At 38.8% G+C, this 13,708-nt stretch overlaps 1 protein-coding gene across 1 annotated transcript in view; it reads left to right on the top strand.

Annotated features, from left to right (window-relative positions):
* The window catches only part of GRID1 (glutamate ionotropic receptor delta type subunit 1), a 485,687-nt gene that overhangs the window by 435,286 nt on the left and 36,693 nt on the right, over window positions 1-13,708 (top strand). Inside the window, exon 12 of the mRNA XM_036385574.1 lies at window positions 934-1,072. Within this exon, the coding sequence (XP_036241467.1) occupies window positions 934-1,072 (139 nt within the window). The remainder of the gene's footprint in view (window positions 1-933; window positions 1,073-13,708) is intronic.

Raw genomic sequence — 13,708 nt, forward strand, 5'->3', positions numbered from 1 at the left:
TAACTTTACACTCAGGAATCTCTGGGCATAGGACAAATCCTACTGAATTCAGTAGGACTGCTGCCATTAACAAAGTCATTTTTGTAACTAATCATTTATAAAATCTGCCCACACAGATTTTGTGCCATATTTAGAATGTTAGTTGTATTCTTGGAAGGCAGGTGTTATTGAATGCTGACATATGGGTAAAGTTGTTAACTTTTTTCTACATTTTTTTCATTGTGATTGCAAGCTTCTAAAGCTTGAGCTGGAACATCCAACCTATTGCTATGAAACTTCGTCCCTCATCTCATTAAGGTGGCAGCCTTGATGGGTTTAAGTGCAGTAAAATATAATCAGCACAAACATGCTGAAGTAAGTAGAACAAACTCTATGGTGAGCTTTAGTCTCCAATGATACTCAAGCATAACTGTGCTTGAAGACTGCTGGAAAGAAATCTTATGATTTGAAATCTTGTAAGGGGTAACAAGTAATGACACCAATGCTTCAGTCTTTGCAGATTTAAATACAGAAAGATAGCACACAAACCATTAGGCAGTTCTGTGGGGCTTTTTTTCCAATTCTGAAAGGGTAATTGAAAACAGAATATTACTATAATCTGAACAATGATTTAATTCCTGCATATTAATTGTGCTTAACCATTCAACTTTATTTAGAACATTTTTCATGTTCTTTAGATTTGATCCTCAATAATTCTCAAGGAAAATATTTTGAAAGATGATTTTCTAGAACACTGTCTAGGGCAAGAGGTAGACTGGAAAAAATACTTGTGAATTATCGGCCTTAACAGCAGCAGTGCTTTTCCCACAGTGAAAGGGCAGACTGGAGGGGAAGCAGAGAGGAGCTCAACAAGGTTTAACATACATGGGCACACAGAGGATGATTGCAAATGGAAGCTGCTGAGAGACCCTCCATTTCTCTGTTTATTTGTAGGGGGTGAATCCACTGTCAATTCTGTGGCGATGCGCATTGTCATGGGAAGCTGGTGGCTCTTCACCCTCATTGTGTGCTCTTCCTACACAGCGAATTTAGCAGCATTTCTCACAGTATCAAGGATGGATAATCCCATAAGGTAAGAGCCTCTTCTTAACACGAAGCTGGAAACCTGGATTTCACAGGAAAGTATTATCCATTTCAGTGCTCATTCTTGCAAGAAGGAGATAACTCTCTAATAAAATACTCTGCTTATTTGCAGTAGCTGTTTTTCTCTCCTCTCCCCCTCTTCACCTTCACTCCAACAGCCCTCAAGCAGTTCTGATGGAGGGGACAATGGCACTTTAGTTCTGTATTTTTCCAGAAGAGAGATCTCTCATGTCCTGCTGGTTGTTTGGTTGCGTGTGTGTGTGTAACTTGAGGGTTTTTTCCTGAAAATTTAAAGGTCAAAGCTTTTCTTTTTTTTTTTTCTCACAAAATGTGGACAAAATTTCCACCTTCCCGCTGGTGTGAAGTACTGGGAGAGCCATTGAAATTTCACACTCAGTGCTGACAAGGTTAGAGCCTGATATATCATGTTTGATGTGGTAGTGATGGAGTGGAGCAGTAGCAGTGCAGCACAGACTCTTCTAGAAAGTGCTGAGCCAAGGATTTCAGGTGTTATAGGGTGGCACAGTTAAGCTGCTGCTCTTATTTGGGATTGCATTGGGAAGACTGGCACTAAATGTTTGTGTTCTCTTCCTGAAACGGAATTGTCACTGAGGTGAGGCTGGCACTTGTGGTTTCTGCACAGAAGAACATAGGTCCATTTCTTCTAAACATGAGTTCAACAGAATTTCCAATTTTTAGCTTGCCAATGTTCATTTGTGGATAATGTAATGCTTTGTGTGAATATATCATCATCAATACCATCATCATCATTATACCAGGCCAAAGCCTTAACTGGCTTTGGTTTTAAATTCACTTTCTGTTAGTTTGGCCATAATAAATGGGTCCTAACAGGAACACAAATAAGTACTCCAAGTTATTTCTGGAAATACCATGAGTAACTATGTAGAATAAAACTATCCATGTATGATGCCTGGATGTACTGAAAAGAAGGCTAAGCTCAGTGAATAAATTGCTCTTGAAAAGCAAGAAACAAATAGCTATCCAGAAAGCTTGATTAATGATATTCTTAAAAATGTCTGAAGGTTCTATTTCTTTCACTGCAGAAGAAATTTTCTGTTTGGTCTAATCAGTACTTTCCAAAACTCAGCAAAGTTCAGAGGAGGACAAAAGTTGCAGTGTAATTACATGAAGAATCTCTGAATAAAAGGAGGTTTAAGAGCAGAACTATGGATTTTTAGAGGAGGCCTTTGAGTATGAGCTGTTACAACATTTACAAGGGATTTTAAATCACCTTCTTATTAAAATGAAAGGACGTTGCTAAGAATCTTGAGGAGATAAGTTTTTTGGGTAAAGGACCTGCTCAGAATTGTTTCACAAGTATTGAACTCAGGCACCCTTCTACTGCTAGAGATGGCAACTGGAGAATAGTAATTAAATGTCTTTCTATACCTAATGATAGCTGCCGCTTCCCAGGTCCCTTTATCACATCCCCTAATACAAGCTGAGGATGTAGAAGTAAGAAAACATCAGCAGTGTATTTCAGGTGCCAGAACGTAAATGCCAAAAGAAATTTAAGTTTCTAGAAGCTTAGCTGCCTGTGTTCCACCTACTTAGCTGTAGAGGCAAGGATCTCTAGTGGGTATTGTCAGCCACAGTGTGGATAGTTCGTATTGCCTGATGTCAAAAGTGGTCCTGGATGCTGTGGTTTAGGTTCCCAAATCATTCCTGAAGTGCCTTGGTGATAGGAGGTGGGGTAAAGAAATAGTTTCTCTGGAAACTTGTGTTGAACCTTCATCCATCTCTGAGCTATGATTTTCATGTCCCCACTCTTTAGGCAAAACAGCTTATAAAATAATTTTTCAGATTTAAAACAAGTATTTTTTCTCTGAAAGTAAGAAAAGTAAAATACTGCCTTTCATGAATTAATCGTGGCCTTGTGCCTCAGCTCCCCATTCTAGCTGGCTTCACATCATATGATGTGCAGTGAATGTTTTTGCCTAACTCTGCCACTCAGCTTGCCTGCATTCTCTCTTTCATGAACCCAGAAAGGAACACTTATGTGAAATCAATTTTTCCCACCCAAAGAGCCACAATGAGCTAGAGCTGAATATTTGCTCACCAGCTGAGAGCTACCAAATCTATCTGTGTACACTTCCATTGTTAAGAGAAAACAACCCCCATCCTTTCAGTAAATGTCTGCTGTTATCTCTCCCTCCATAGAGAAGTCCTCTGGTGTTCAGTGCTGCTGCCTCCAAATTGCCAGCAGGAGAGAAATAAGTATTATGATGCTGCAGTAGCTGCAGCATAGTTAAGATTTTCATTACAAGACTGATTTTCTTCTCAAGCCCTCTCTAAAATGCCTAATAGAAATTGTTTCAGTATCAAATTTGGCATGTGTGGTCTGTGACTAGTGAAATAGAAGTATGTTTGATTGAATAACTAGGTGTCAATCAACCCAGTGATCACTGCCTCCACAATTTCACTGCAAAACAAGTGTGTCATAGAAATCATAAACAATATTTATTAGAAGGGGCTTGGTGAGACGTTCACTGAAGCGAAGTTGAACTGTTGGAAGGCAGACTTTTAGAATTATCGTGTCAGATGAAAGCCTGCTGATAAGGGAATACTGTTTTTTTGGTTTTTATATCTGACATTGGCAAGTCTCACAAGGCTATTCCACCCTGCTGTGAGTTTCAGAGGCTTCCTGTGGCTCACAGAAAGGTGAAATATCCAGTGTAGGAGGAATGGCAGAAAGCAACTTTGATCTGCCACCTGTATTTGTTTCCTGACAGTTACTTTGTAAATCCCAAACAGGATTTTTTGTCCAGGTGTCTAGATCCCAAGTAAGAGACATGCCTAACTTGGAAAGAAAAATTATTCTTCTCCTTAGATTTTCTCAAAACATCAAGGGCTTCATCTCAAGCGTGCTAACAAGAAGAGGCACTGCCTTTCTGGTCTGGAATGACAGCACGCGCTTCCTTGTTCCTCATGTGTCCTGTGTGCCCATCATTCATCCTGGTGTCACGTGGTGGTGGGGTGGGTCCAAACGTGGAGTTTGAGACCCACATGACAACCTCTATCCCCTCAGGAGCTCAAAGTTGACAGGAAATTTGGTGTACCTTCCTTGGATGCCCTCAATTTTTCAGTAGCTAGTGGTTGGTGCTTCTGCTCCCCATTGATCTTTCAATGCTGCTTCTTAATCCATTTGTTCAAATTACCTCCTCATCTTCTCTGTGCCCCACCTTCCAACCAGGGAACAAAGGCAATGTCGTGGTTATCTCAGGATTTCTGTGTGTATGGACATCCACAGACAAGGCAGTGACACATCAAGCAGATTTCCTGACCCCTTAGGGGCAGAGGAGAGATATGTTATCTAGTTCAGTATGAAAAAGGGAAGGCAACTACTGGTGGCAACTATTTTGGAGCTCAGGTTAGGAAAATATGATTCATGTTCTAACTTTGTAAATAATCTATTCTCAATTTTTGTTTTTAATAAGAAATCTAGGTAATGTTTAGAACCTACCTGTACTAATCCTTGACAAACTTGTTTAAGTTTAAACTCAAATGATTTGCATTTACTATTCTAATATTTGCCTGCAGAACTGTGTGCAGCTGAGGAGTCTTCTAATGGGTCAGTCTACCAAGTAAGGCAGAATTATTACATGCAAGTTTGTTCTTTCTTTTGTCTTATTACATTTTCAAACAGCTTTTGGATCTGCTGTCTGACCTTCCATTTGTAATTATGAGTTTAATTAGCAGTGACTTACATTCCAGCTTCATTTCTTGTTAACAAGCAGACTACATGCAGTTCAATAGCTGCACAGATATTCTGAAATTCAGGTTTAGGAGAGCTTGTCTGACAAGAGGCTAAGAATCATGCAAGAAAAATAGGACATGAAAAAGGTATTCTATTTTCAAATGCAAAAGAGTTTAAATTTTTTATCAAATTGATCCTTAAATTTGTACATGCTATGGATGCCTTGAGAGGCATCTGTACTATATGCATTCATGAACTGCATACAAATGCATAATTTCTCTGCTTTAAGATCTCAGCTGTTGTTTCATAGTTTCAGATTTACTTTTCCGTATTTTAATTCCCCTATTTCTTGTGTTTTGATGACAGCTGAAGACTTAGAGCAGCTTAGTTGGGGTGATAGGCCGGCACTAGGAAGACTTGGGTGCAAATTCTTTTTCGTCCATAAGCTTTGTTTGATCTTGGCAAGCTTAGCCTCCTCCCTGTCTTGGTTCTCTTTCTGTATAACACAGTAGTAATATTTTCTTAAATGGCATATTGTCGGTTTAGCTGTTTTAAAGAAGATGGCCATAAATGACCATATTATTGTAGCACTGCAGGTATCAAAAAAAGATATATTTTCTGGGTTGCATACAAAGCAGAAGCAATCTCAAAATATTTTATAATAAAATGAGAAAAGTACTTGGAAGATGCCAGCCGGAGGAAAATGAACAAACATTTCATCCACTGTAGTTAACTGGATTTGATAGGGTAGGTGGCAAGAACCTCACCAGAATCCCTCTGTATTCACAGCAAGTTTGTCTTGAAATTCTTCATGTTTGAGAACAGCCTTTCTCTTGTTAATATCAGATGTGTCTTTTTAAATATTCCATTGGATTTTCTTTTGTTATGTTTAATTTGTACTGTGTTTTGCCATGTCTGTACAGCACCTCAGGCATGTTGGCAGGAGGTATGTAGGAATGAGCGTGATAAAAAATAATTATTGTGATTATCATTAAAGGCCTGTGAGCAAAAGCTTCAATCATTAAATAACTAGATTAAGTCCTTCCATAAAAACAAAGGCTAAAAAAGTGTATAAGAAAGATGCAAGAACTCAAAACTTATTTTCCTTTCCAGAACATTCCCTCTCTGGAGCACAGGAGTGAAATTTCCTGGGAAAAGCTCTGTGCAGCAGGGCTGCAGTGCTCAGGGGCAGAGCTTGCCAGCATTTGCCTTCAGGCTGTGCACAGGACAAGGCACTGGGCTGCTGCCAGTGCTCCAGCTCCCATTGTTTGTCTTTTCATTTCACTCCTATTGATGGTGCTGCCCAGTGGGTGCTGCCTGGAAAGCCACAGAGTCTGGAGCCTTTTGAAAAGCTTTCTGAATGTTGGCATATGCCACTCAAACATGGTTTAAAATGGATCCAAATTACTCCTCTAATTGAACAAGCAGGCAAGCATCTAAGTGCAAATATTTCCCAGGGACATTTTTCTGAGAAAAATGAGAATGCACAGCTGAAAATCAAGCTTGCATTCCATCTCTCCCAGCTGCCATTAAAAAACGTGGTGTAGATTGGAGATCAATGGCAAACCAAGAGATTTGTGATTCCACACCTCTCCAGCTTGACTTTTGAGAGACCTATATCATAGCATCTCTTCACTTGTTCTGGTTACTGAGAAGTTCTGTGACTGAGGTGGGTTGAGGCATTAAAATTCAGATGCATGCATAGTTTAGAGAAGAAAATGGTTTGGATATAACATTAGCAAAATCTACCATCTGTGCAGGTAATAAAATCTTTATTATTTTTTTTTTCTTTTGCTTTGAAAGGAGAAAAATCTCGCAAGAGTAGCAGCCCTCAGGACAGCCCATCAGAATGAGCAAGGATTGGTTTAAATCTGATATTTGGTACTCCTTGGCTCGGACAGTGTCACCTTTTGGGTCAGATTGTCTCACATAAATATAGGTTATTCCCTGCTGTCCACAGAGGAGCTGTTTGCTTTCTGCATGCATTCAATCCCACTGGCCCCTGACTTCACCTTCCTTGTTGTAGGATGAGGTTTCTTTTTATTACATGGATAGCACCTATGACTTATTTTGTCAGGTTGTATTTTCTGTGTTACTCCTAAGGGATAAACAATACATAACACAGTAATAGAGGATTTTTGCTCAATAGGATACTTAGATTTCTATTATTTTTTCTCTAAAGAAGCTGATTTAATGTCTTATATGAACTGATAATAGCATCTAATGTAGCAGGATATTAAAAAAGCAAAATAATTATTACTATAGCAAATCAAACAGAAAGGGCCTTAAAGCTTCAGACAACTCCTAACAGCTCAATCCATCATCTCTAAAGGCAAAAACAGAGGAAGAAGAAAAACTCCATAGAGAATTCTCTTTTGGAAATAATTCTGGGTCTCAGCCATTAAAGAGGTTGGCCAGTGGGGGGATTTTTCCACGTTTTCAGGCAGATATCTTAATGACATTGTGAAGTGAAGCAGCTGCCTGCAAACCAAACCAAACCAAAAACCCTGTAAAATTATGTGTATTTTGTATAATTTATCTGTACTGGTCAGAGCCATCAGTGTAAGAGTGGGCCCTTTTATAAAAGCCATGCAGGTTCTGTAAGAGGGTAATATAGTAAATATTACTGCATGGCTTTCCAAATTGCCAGAAGGTCTCTCTGAGAGCATTCCTGAAGCCAGAACAAATAAATTGTATTCACAAAACTACCAATAGTTAGTAAACACTTAATCACAGTAAGTTGATTCCTGCAAAACCATGAGATTAAATTGAAGGTCACTGTTCTCACTTATAAAAAGGAGAAGTTGTACCTGTTTTTTTTATTTACTGTCACTTCAGACAGGGAATGCATAGGCTTCCAACTCTGCTAATCTCTTGAATATTTTGAGAACTGCTTCATTTGTTCATGTAAAAAACCTGTCTTCTCACCTTGCTCAATTCCTCACCAACATTCCCATATGATCAGTGGTTCTGTCATGTTTGTGCCATGATTGTTCAGTGTTAGATTTTCTCACCCATCTAACAGCAAAGGTAATTTTCCCATCTTCTGCTCTGGACACTGGAACTTCAGTCAGGGGCTGACACAAGTAGTTTTCTGCAGTGACAAATCATGCAAACTAAATTTATTGGTACTGTGAGGAGGATTTATGTTTGCTTCTTGATTCTTTTTATCTTGTGCATTTGCACAATTCCCATACATTTATAGTATGTATGGTTAGCTAGTCCAATGGCTGCACTACTCTTTAAAATTTAAAGAGAATGGTTTTGGTTTTCTAGGTCCTGAAAGAGCTCTTGCAGAAGCTCCTGCAGTTTCTTATAATTTCTTTAATATTTCCTCATGTTATGGTAGTTTGTATATGTGTCTTTGATATGGTATCTTTCAGGAATTGCCAGCCCTTCTGTATCCTTTATCCTTTAAAGCAATACCCCAAGAGATTTTCTTCTCTAGTTCTTGATGTTTGTTGAGTCTGGTCTTTTGAAATGTAGTATTTTTACATTGTTAATCTTGTTTGGGTTTTTCTTCTGCCTCAGGATATTAAATTCCAACATCTTGCAAATACTTTTAATCTGGATGCTTTTCTCTTTGACATTTCCATTTAAATCTATCAGATCTAAAATAGCCACTCCCCACATAAATGAGACCGTGATAGAAGAGCATTCATTCTCACACCAGACACTCTTAGCACCTTCACTGATGTACAGGATGATATTTCATCTACTGAGAAAAAAAGTTATTCCAATACATTCTAAAATATTTATCGACCGTCTTGCCATGAAGGGGAAATCTGTAAACTTGCCATTTAAAGAAATGATTTAAAAATTGAGTATCTTTATAAAGAGATTTAGAAACTATTCCTGATGATATAAAAACAAACCCAAACCAAACAAACCCACAAACCAAACAAAAAAAAAAAAACAACCTAAAACCCCAGCAAAACATTTTTAATCAATGCAGGTCATGGTTGTTTAGGGGAGAAAGGAACTTATTTTCCTTGGGAAGTAAGATACTACTGTTTATTACCATGAGTGCTAGATTCTCAGTTCTTACTTTGCAAAATATTTTCTGGAGAGAAAAAAACTTTTTTGGAATAGTACTGTGTTGCTAAGAGAAGGGTTGCATGTTTTGCATGTTTTCTTTCCATTTCCTGGACTCATCTGCCTTGCTGAGCAATGTTCTCTTCTTCTGCACGTGTGCTTCTTTGTAGTATAGTACAGGAGTGTTTCCAGACTCATCTGGAGATGAGGGAGAGAATGGCGCTGCCTCAGAAAAGCTGTTTTGATACAGCTGACAAAGTTTGTTGCTTTAAAAGAAATGTAATCACAGGCATTGAAGTTGTTTGCCTTCTAAACCATTAAAACCAGCCTGAGAGAATGCGCCACTGATTTAATTTAATTGATTTATGAATAGTCATGTCTATCTAGAAAATAGAAAACCATCAGTCAGAATGGGGTGGATGTTAAACACTGTGTTTCTTACATATGGCAATAATGCAATTTCCAAGCTCATATTTCAAGGTATGTAATTAGGCTGCCCAATAAACTAATTAATCTCAATATAATGAGCAGCCAGTTGGTTTTGATGTGCTTTTTTGGTGCTTTCTAATATGAGGTTCAGTATTCAGAGAGACATGTGTTCAGGGTGAGGAGAAGGAGAGGACAAAGGGTGAGGTCTCTCTTCCTGGTTGCCTTCCTGTACATCAGGATGAGATGGGGAGTGCACCATACACTGTGTGCTCAGTCTGGGTCCTCTGAGAAACAGGCATGTGGGCCTGCAGACTTTGAAATATGCATATGTAGTGCATGCACTTTAGACATCAATAATAACTGATGAATGCTATATGTGCTTTCGGTATTAATAAAGAGCCCTATGTTTTGATTTCCCAGGAGTATGCAGCACATGCTCTAGCAATCAAGGTACCTCTTCAGAGTCCCTCTGTTTTCTTCTCTTCCTTCTGTCAACAGTGATAGCTTCTGCTCTGCTCCCTGTGGTAAGGGGAGGGTGTGAAGCTGTTTTCCAGCATCACATTGTACCTTTGGCAGATCGGAATTCATCCAGCCCCTCTACCCTAGCTATGAGAATGCTGACATGCAGGACTCCTGATAAATCAAAACTCAATAAAGAGTTGTATAGGGCCTTGCTCCACACTGGGATTTCATAGACTTTAATGATATCCTAACAGTCATTGTACAAAGTACCACTAACCCCAAGTAAAGGCTTCATAAGCCAGCACCAAGAAGCCAAGCTTATCTGTTGCCCACTCAATTTAATTAAAAAGCTGCTCTTTGTCATCTGAGCACAAAACAGAACAGCAGCATTATCAGTACTTAGAACAGAAATGGAAAAGGAAGAAAGCAATTTCTTCCCTCTTGATCTTAATCATTAATCTTCATTAGGATTTTTAGCTTCTGAATGCGAGCTGTAGAGGACATCAGCATAGCAAACAATTTAAAGTGCATCTGCATTTGTAATAGGTAGTTTGTTATTTTCATTATAGGTAAAAGCATGTGTCAGTTGCCAGATGTGTTTGATTCAGACAATATGATTTTCATGCCGACTTTATGATATGTTTGATTTAGGTGAAGTGACTAAAATCTGCTGTTGGGACCGAGGTGCTGTTGAACACCAGCTGCATTTTTTATTTTAATTAATAATTTAAGGAGTAGAATACCTTGCTTTAATTAACATGTTAACCCTTTGAGCTACTCAAAGAAGGCCATAATGGCAAAGTGATTTAAAAGTAAAGCAATGAAATACTCAAAGGAAGTCCAAACAGGAGTATTTTTTCCTCCAAACATGCTCTTGACATGTTTTTACCTTTTCTTTGCATTTTTATTTCCTTCTCGCAGTTGGATGGACTATGGAGCGTGGATCAAGGATCTAGGATTACCCAGATTTTTTAGCAGGACTGATTATTCTGGATTCGCAGGGTGAACAGCAACTGCTCGTAGCTGCTCTGAATCCCCTTTCAGACTTTAAACTGAATCTGCCAATGTTGCACAGATGTGCTGTTGTGCCAAATCTTTCCTTGATCTGTTCTGAAAATCTGCCCAGTCATGTAGCAGTTTAAATGTGGATCTGAGCATACAAATTAAAGCTCCAGACTTTGAAATCCTGGGCCTGCATCTTAAAAGAAACTCCAATGTGTTAGATGCTCTGAGTGTCTCTTTGTCAGTCTGATACTTTTCATTGTTAGATTGCAAACATGGTGGGCAAACTGGGGAACATCTCAAGGTTATTAAGTTTTTAAAAATATGGAAAAATGGTGTAGTGAAGAAGGTTCTGTAAACAGCCCTTGTAAATGTAAAGGAAAGACTGCCCTCTGACTTCACTCCCTTAGTTAGACATCAGATGAATTCATATGCAAGCATAAATCCTCAGCTGTGAGAAACTTCCTCCAGGGATCACAAACTATGGGGCCCCAGTGGACCCAGCTTTGAGATGCAAATGCTCAGAAACTAATTTCCATTGTTATCACTATTAGTGCAATAGTTTGTTACAGAATTTTGTGGTTTTGAAAACATTTCAAGCAAGACAATCATAACTTCTACTGTAAGGACCATCGTGGTTTTTTTTACAATGTGCTAACAATTCAGAAAACACGGGACATCCAAAAAGAAAAGTAAATTATAAATAAGTTAATGAAAAAAAATCAGCAATCTAGGTGATATGCTTTCATTGCCTGGAGGAGGCTTGGAGAGGAGAAGGGTTGGAGTATGGTTAGAAACACTGGACTGGCAATCAGGAGATGTTTAGCTTATTTCTATCTGTTTAACAGATTTCTTTATGTGCAGTGCTGGAGCAGAGCCAGCATCAGCTCTAGGCAAAATGGACTTTTAGGATCCCGTGACAAGTCGAGTCACACTCACACAGATCACTGCAGATGATTGGAGTAGTTGAGGTGATCCTGAGGGCATAATTTAGAAATAGCAATGGATAGGAATACCCAGAGGTATAATTTTGTTTACAGAAGAACCTGTTTTACTGATTATGATGAGAATCCAATTTGATTTTTGGATCCAAATTTGAGTGTTATAGCCAGAAATAGTGTTAAAATTTTGAAAATTGGCCTGTTTCCTAAATAAACTGCTGGGAGACACTAAGAACTTCTGTGAGCAATGGGACACAGACTACTTTTAGGGGTTTTGTCCTGCATCGTCCACACTTGACTTCAGTTAAAGTGCTGCAGATTGTTCTGAGATTGGTAAAGCAAAAGTGGAAGTTCAAGTGCTGGTAATAGAATGTATTTCTGCTGCATCTCAGACTCTTAGAAAGTTCACATAGCCTTCAAATGTTTTACCAATACAATGTGTGTAGCTAGTAATTAATTGCTACTAAAATCATAAACATGACAGTGTATCATTTGTTAGTGGCTTGACTGTCTTTGCATTTCAATGGGTTTACATTCTGTTTGTTCCCTTCTTTTCAAACTTGATCATGCAGTAGCTCTGCAGGAATAGAGCCCCAGTGAAACACTCAATCTGCAGGGAAGACAGTGCTATGTCAGGATTTAAGAAAACAGTTTAGTTCACTTGTCTTTCCCTTTGCATGTAGGAACAGAGGCTTCTGAAAGTCATTGAAAAGCAATTAAATCAGTTTGGAGGCTGTATGAGTTGAGTACTTGTTGTGCTTTGTGTATGTATTATTTGGCTATTTTGTTTTTCATTTTTCTTACTCTTTGTATTTTTGTCTCCAGTCCTGGGACCCTTGAGCATGTGCTTTTTGTGCATGACTGGTTTCACTGATCTCAGCAGTACTGCTCTATCTATTGATTCTGCTAGGAAGCCTACAAAAGAAGTTTCTTTAAGGGCAGTAGAAGGGCTCCTGATGCTGCACTGGGTGGATGACAGAACTGTTGCCATCACACATGGCATGCAGGATGTGTAGCAAACCCCTTCCTCCTGGGGCAGAAATAAAGCTGGCTTTAGCATCCTCTCCCTAGAGCTGAATGTTACATTTTGCTTTTGGTTGCACCTAATTTAGGGCAGTAAGTCCCAATCCAATCAGAATCTCAGAGATAGCACCACACTGGCAGCAGTGACCATTATAAGCATGAAAAAAGCTGCTGCAGTGCCATTACCTGCTGAGGAGTTCAATCACTATTTGTTTTAACTATAGGAAGAGTAGGGGGTTGACATGGCAACATGTTCTGTGACACATGTCAATTGATTGGTTTTGCCACTGGAGGAAAGTCCCTGCTTCTTTGAAATGCTGTGTAGCAGCTGCTCCTGCCCCACTGGTGGGGACAAGAGCAGACACGGCCCTGACTGTCTGCACTTTGTCTCCTGCTGTGGTTTGGAAAGGTTCAGTCCTGGTGTGAAGGGCTGTAACTCCACTGATTCTGTGTAGTTTAATCTATCAATACTAACAGATCCCCTTGTAAAGGCTTTTTCTGTTGAGGCTTTTGTTTAGAGTGGATGGTATTTTTCCTGAAGATCATATAAAATGAATTTTATATTAATTATAAAGCAATATATATTTGCTGGTGATGGGACTTGACCCAGAAAAGTATAACCTAAGCATGCAAGTACTGCTGCTGATCTCTACTGGACTACCTCTGTTGCTAAAGTTAAACTTTTGCTTAGAGTATTTGATGAAGAAACCTGTTGCTCTGCACATCATCACTGCACTGAGACAGAATTAAGAGCATTTAAAGTGACTTGCAGTGAAATGGAACAATGCAGAATTTGATCACATCACTATAGAGAAGCTGACAATTTAAGGATTGATTTAAAAGCTCAGTTTAATTATTCATCATTTCAAAGAAAATCCAAGATACCCAAAAGAAAATCATGGACCCAGTTCTTTTGAAGTCTAAGGTTATAAGAAGTGGAGATAAACTTGTTTTCATTTTAATTCTCTGTACTAAATGTATGGCCATTCTAAGAATAACTTGAACAGTTTTATTG

Source organism: Molothrus ater, chromosome 8 (genome assembly GCF_012460135.2).
Source record: "Molothrus ater isolate BHLD 08-10-18 breed brown headed cowbird chromosome 8, BPBGC_Mater_1.1, whole genome shotgun sequence".
NCBI classification, from domain to species: Eukaryota; Metazoa; Chordata; class Aves; order Passeriformes; family Icteridae; genus Molothrus; species Molothrus ater.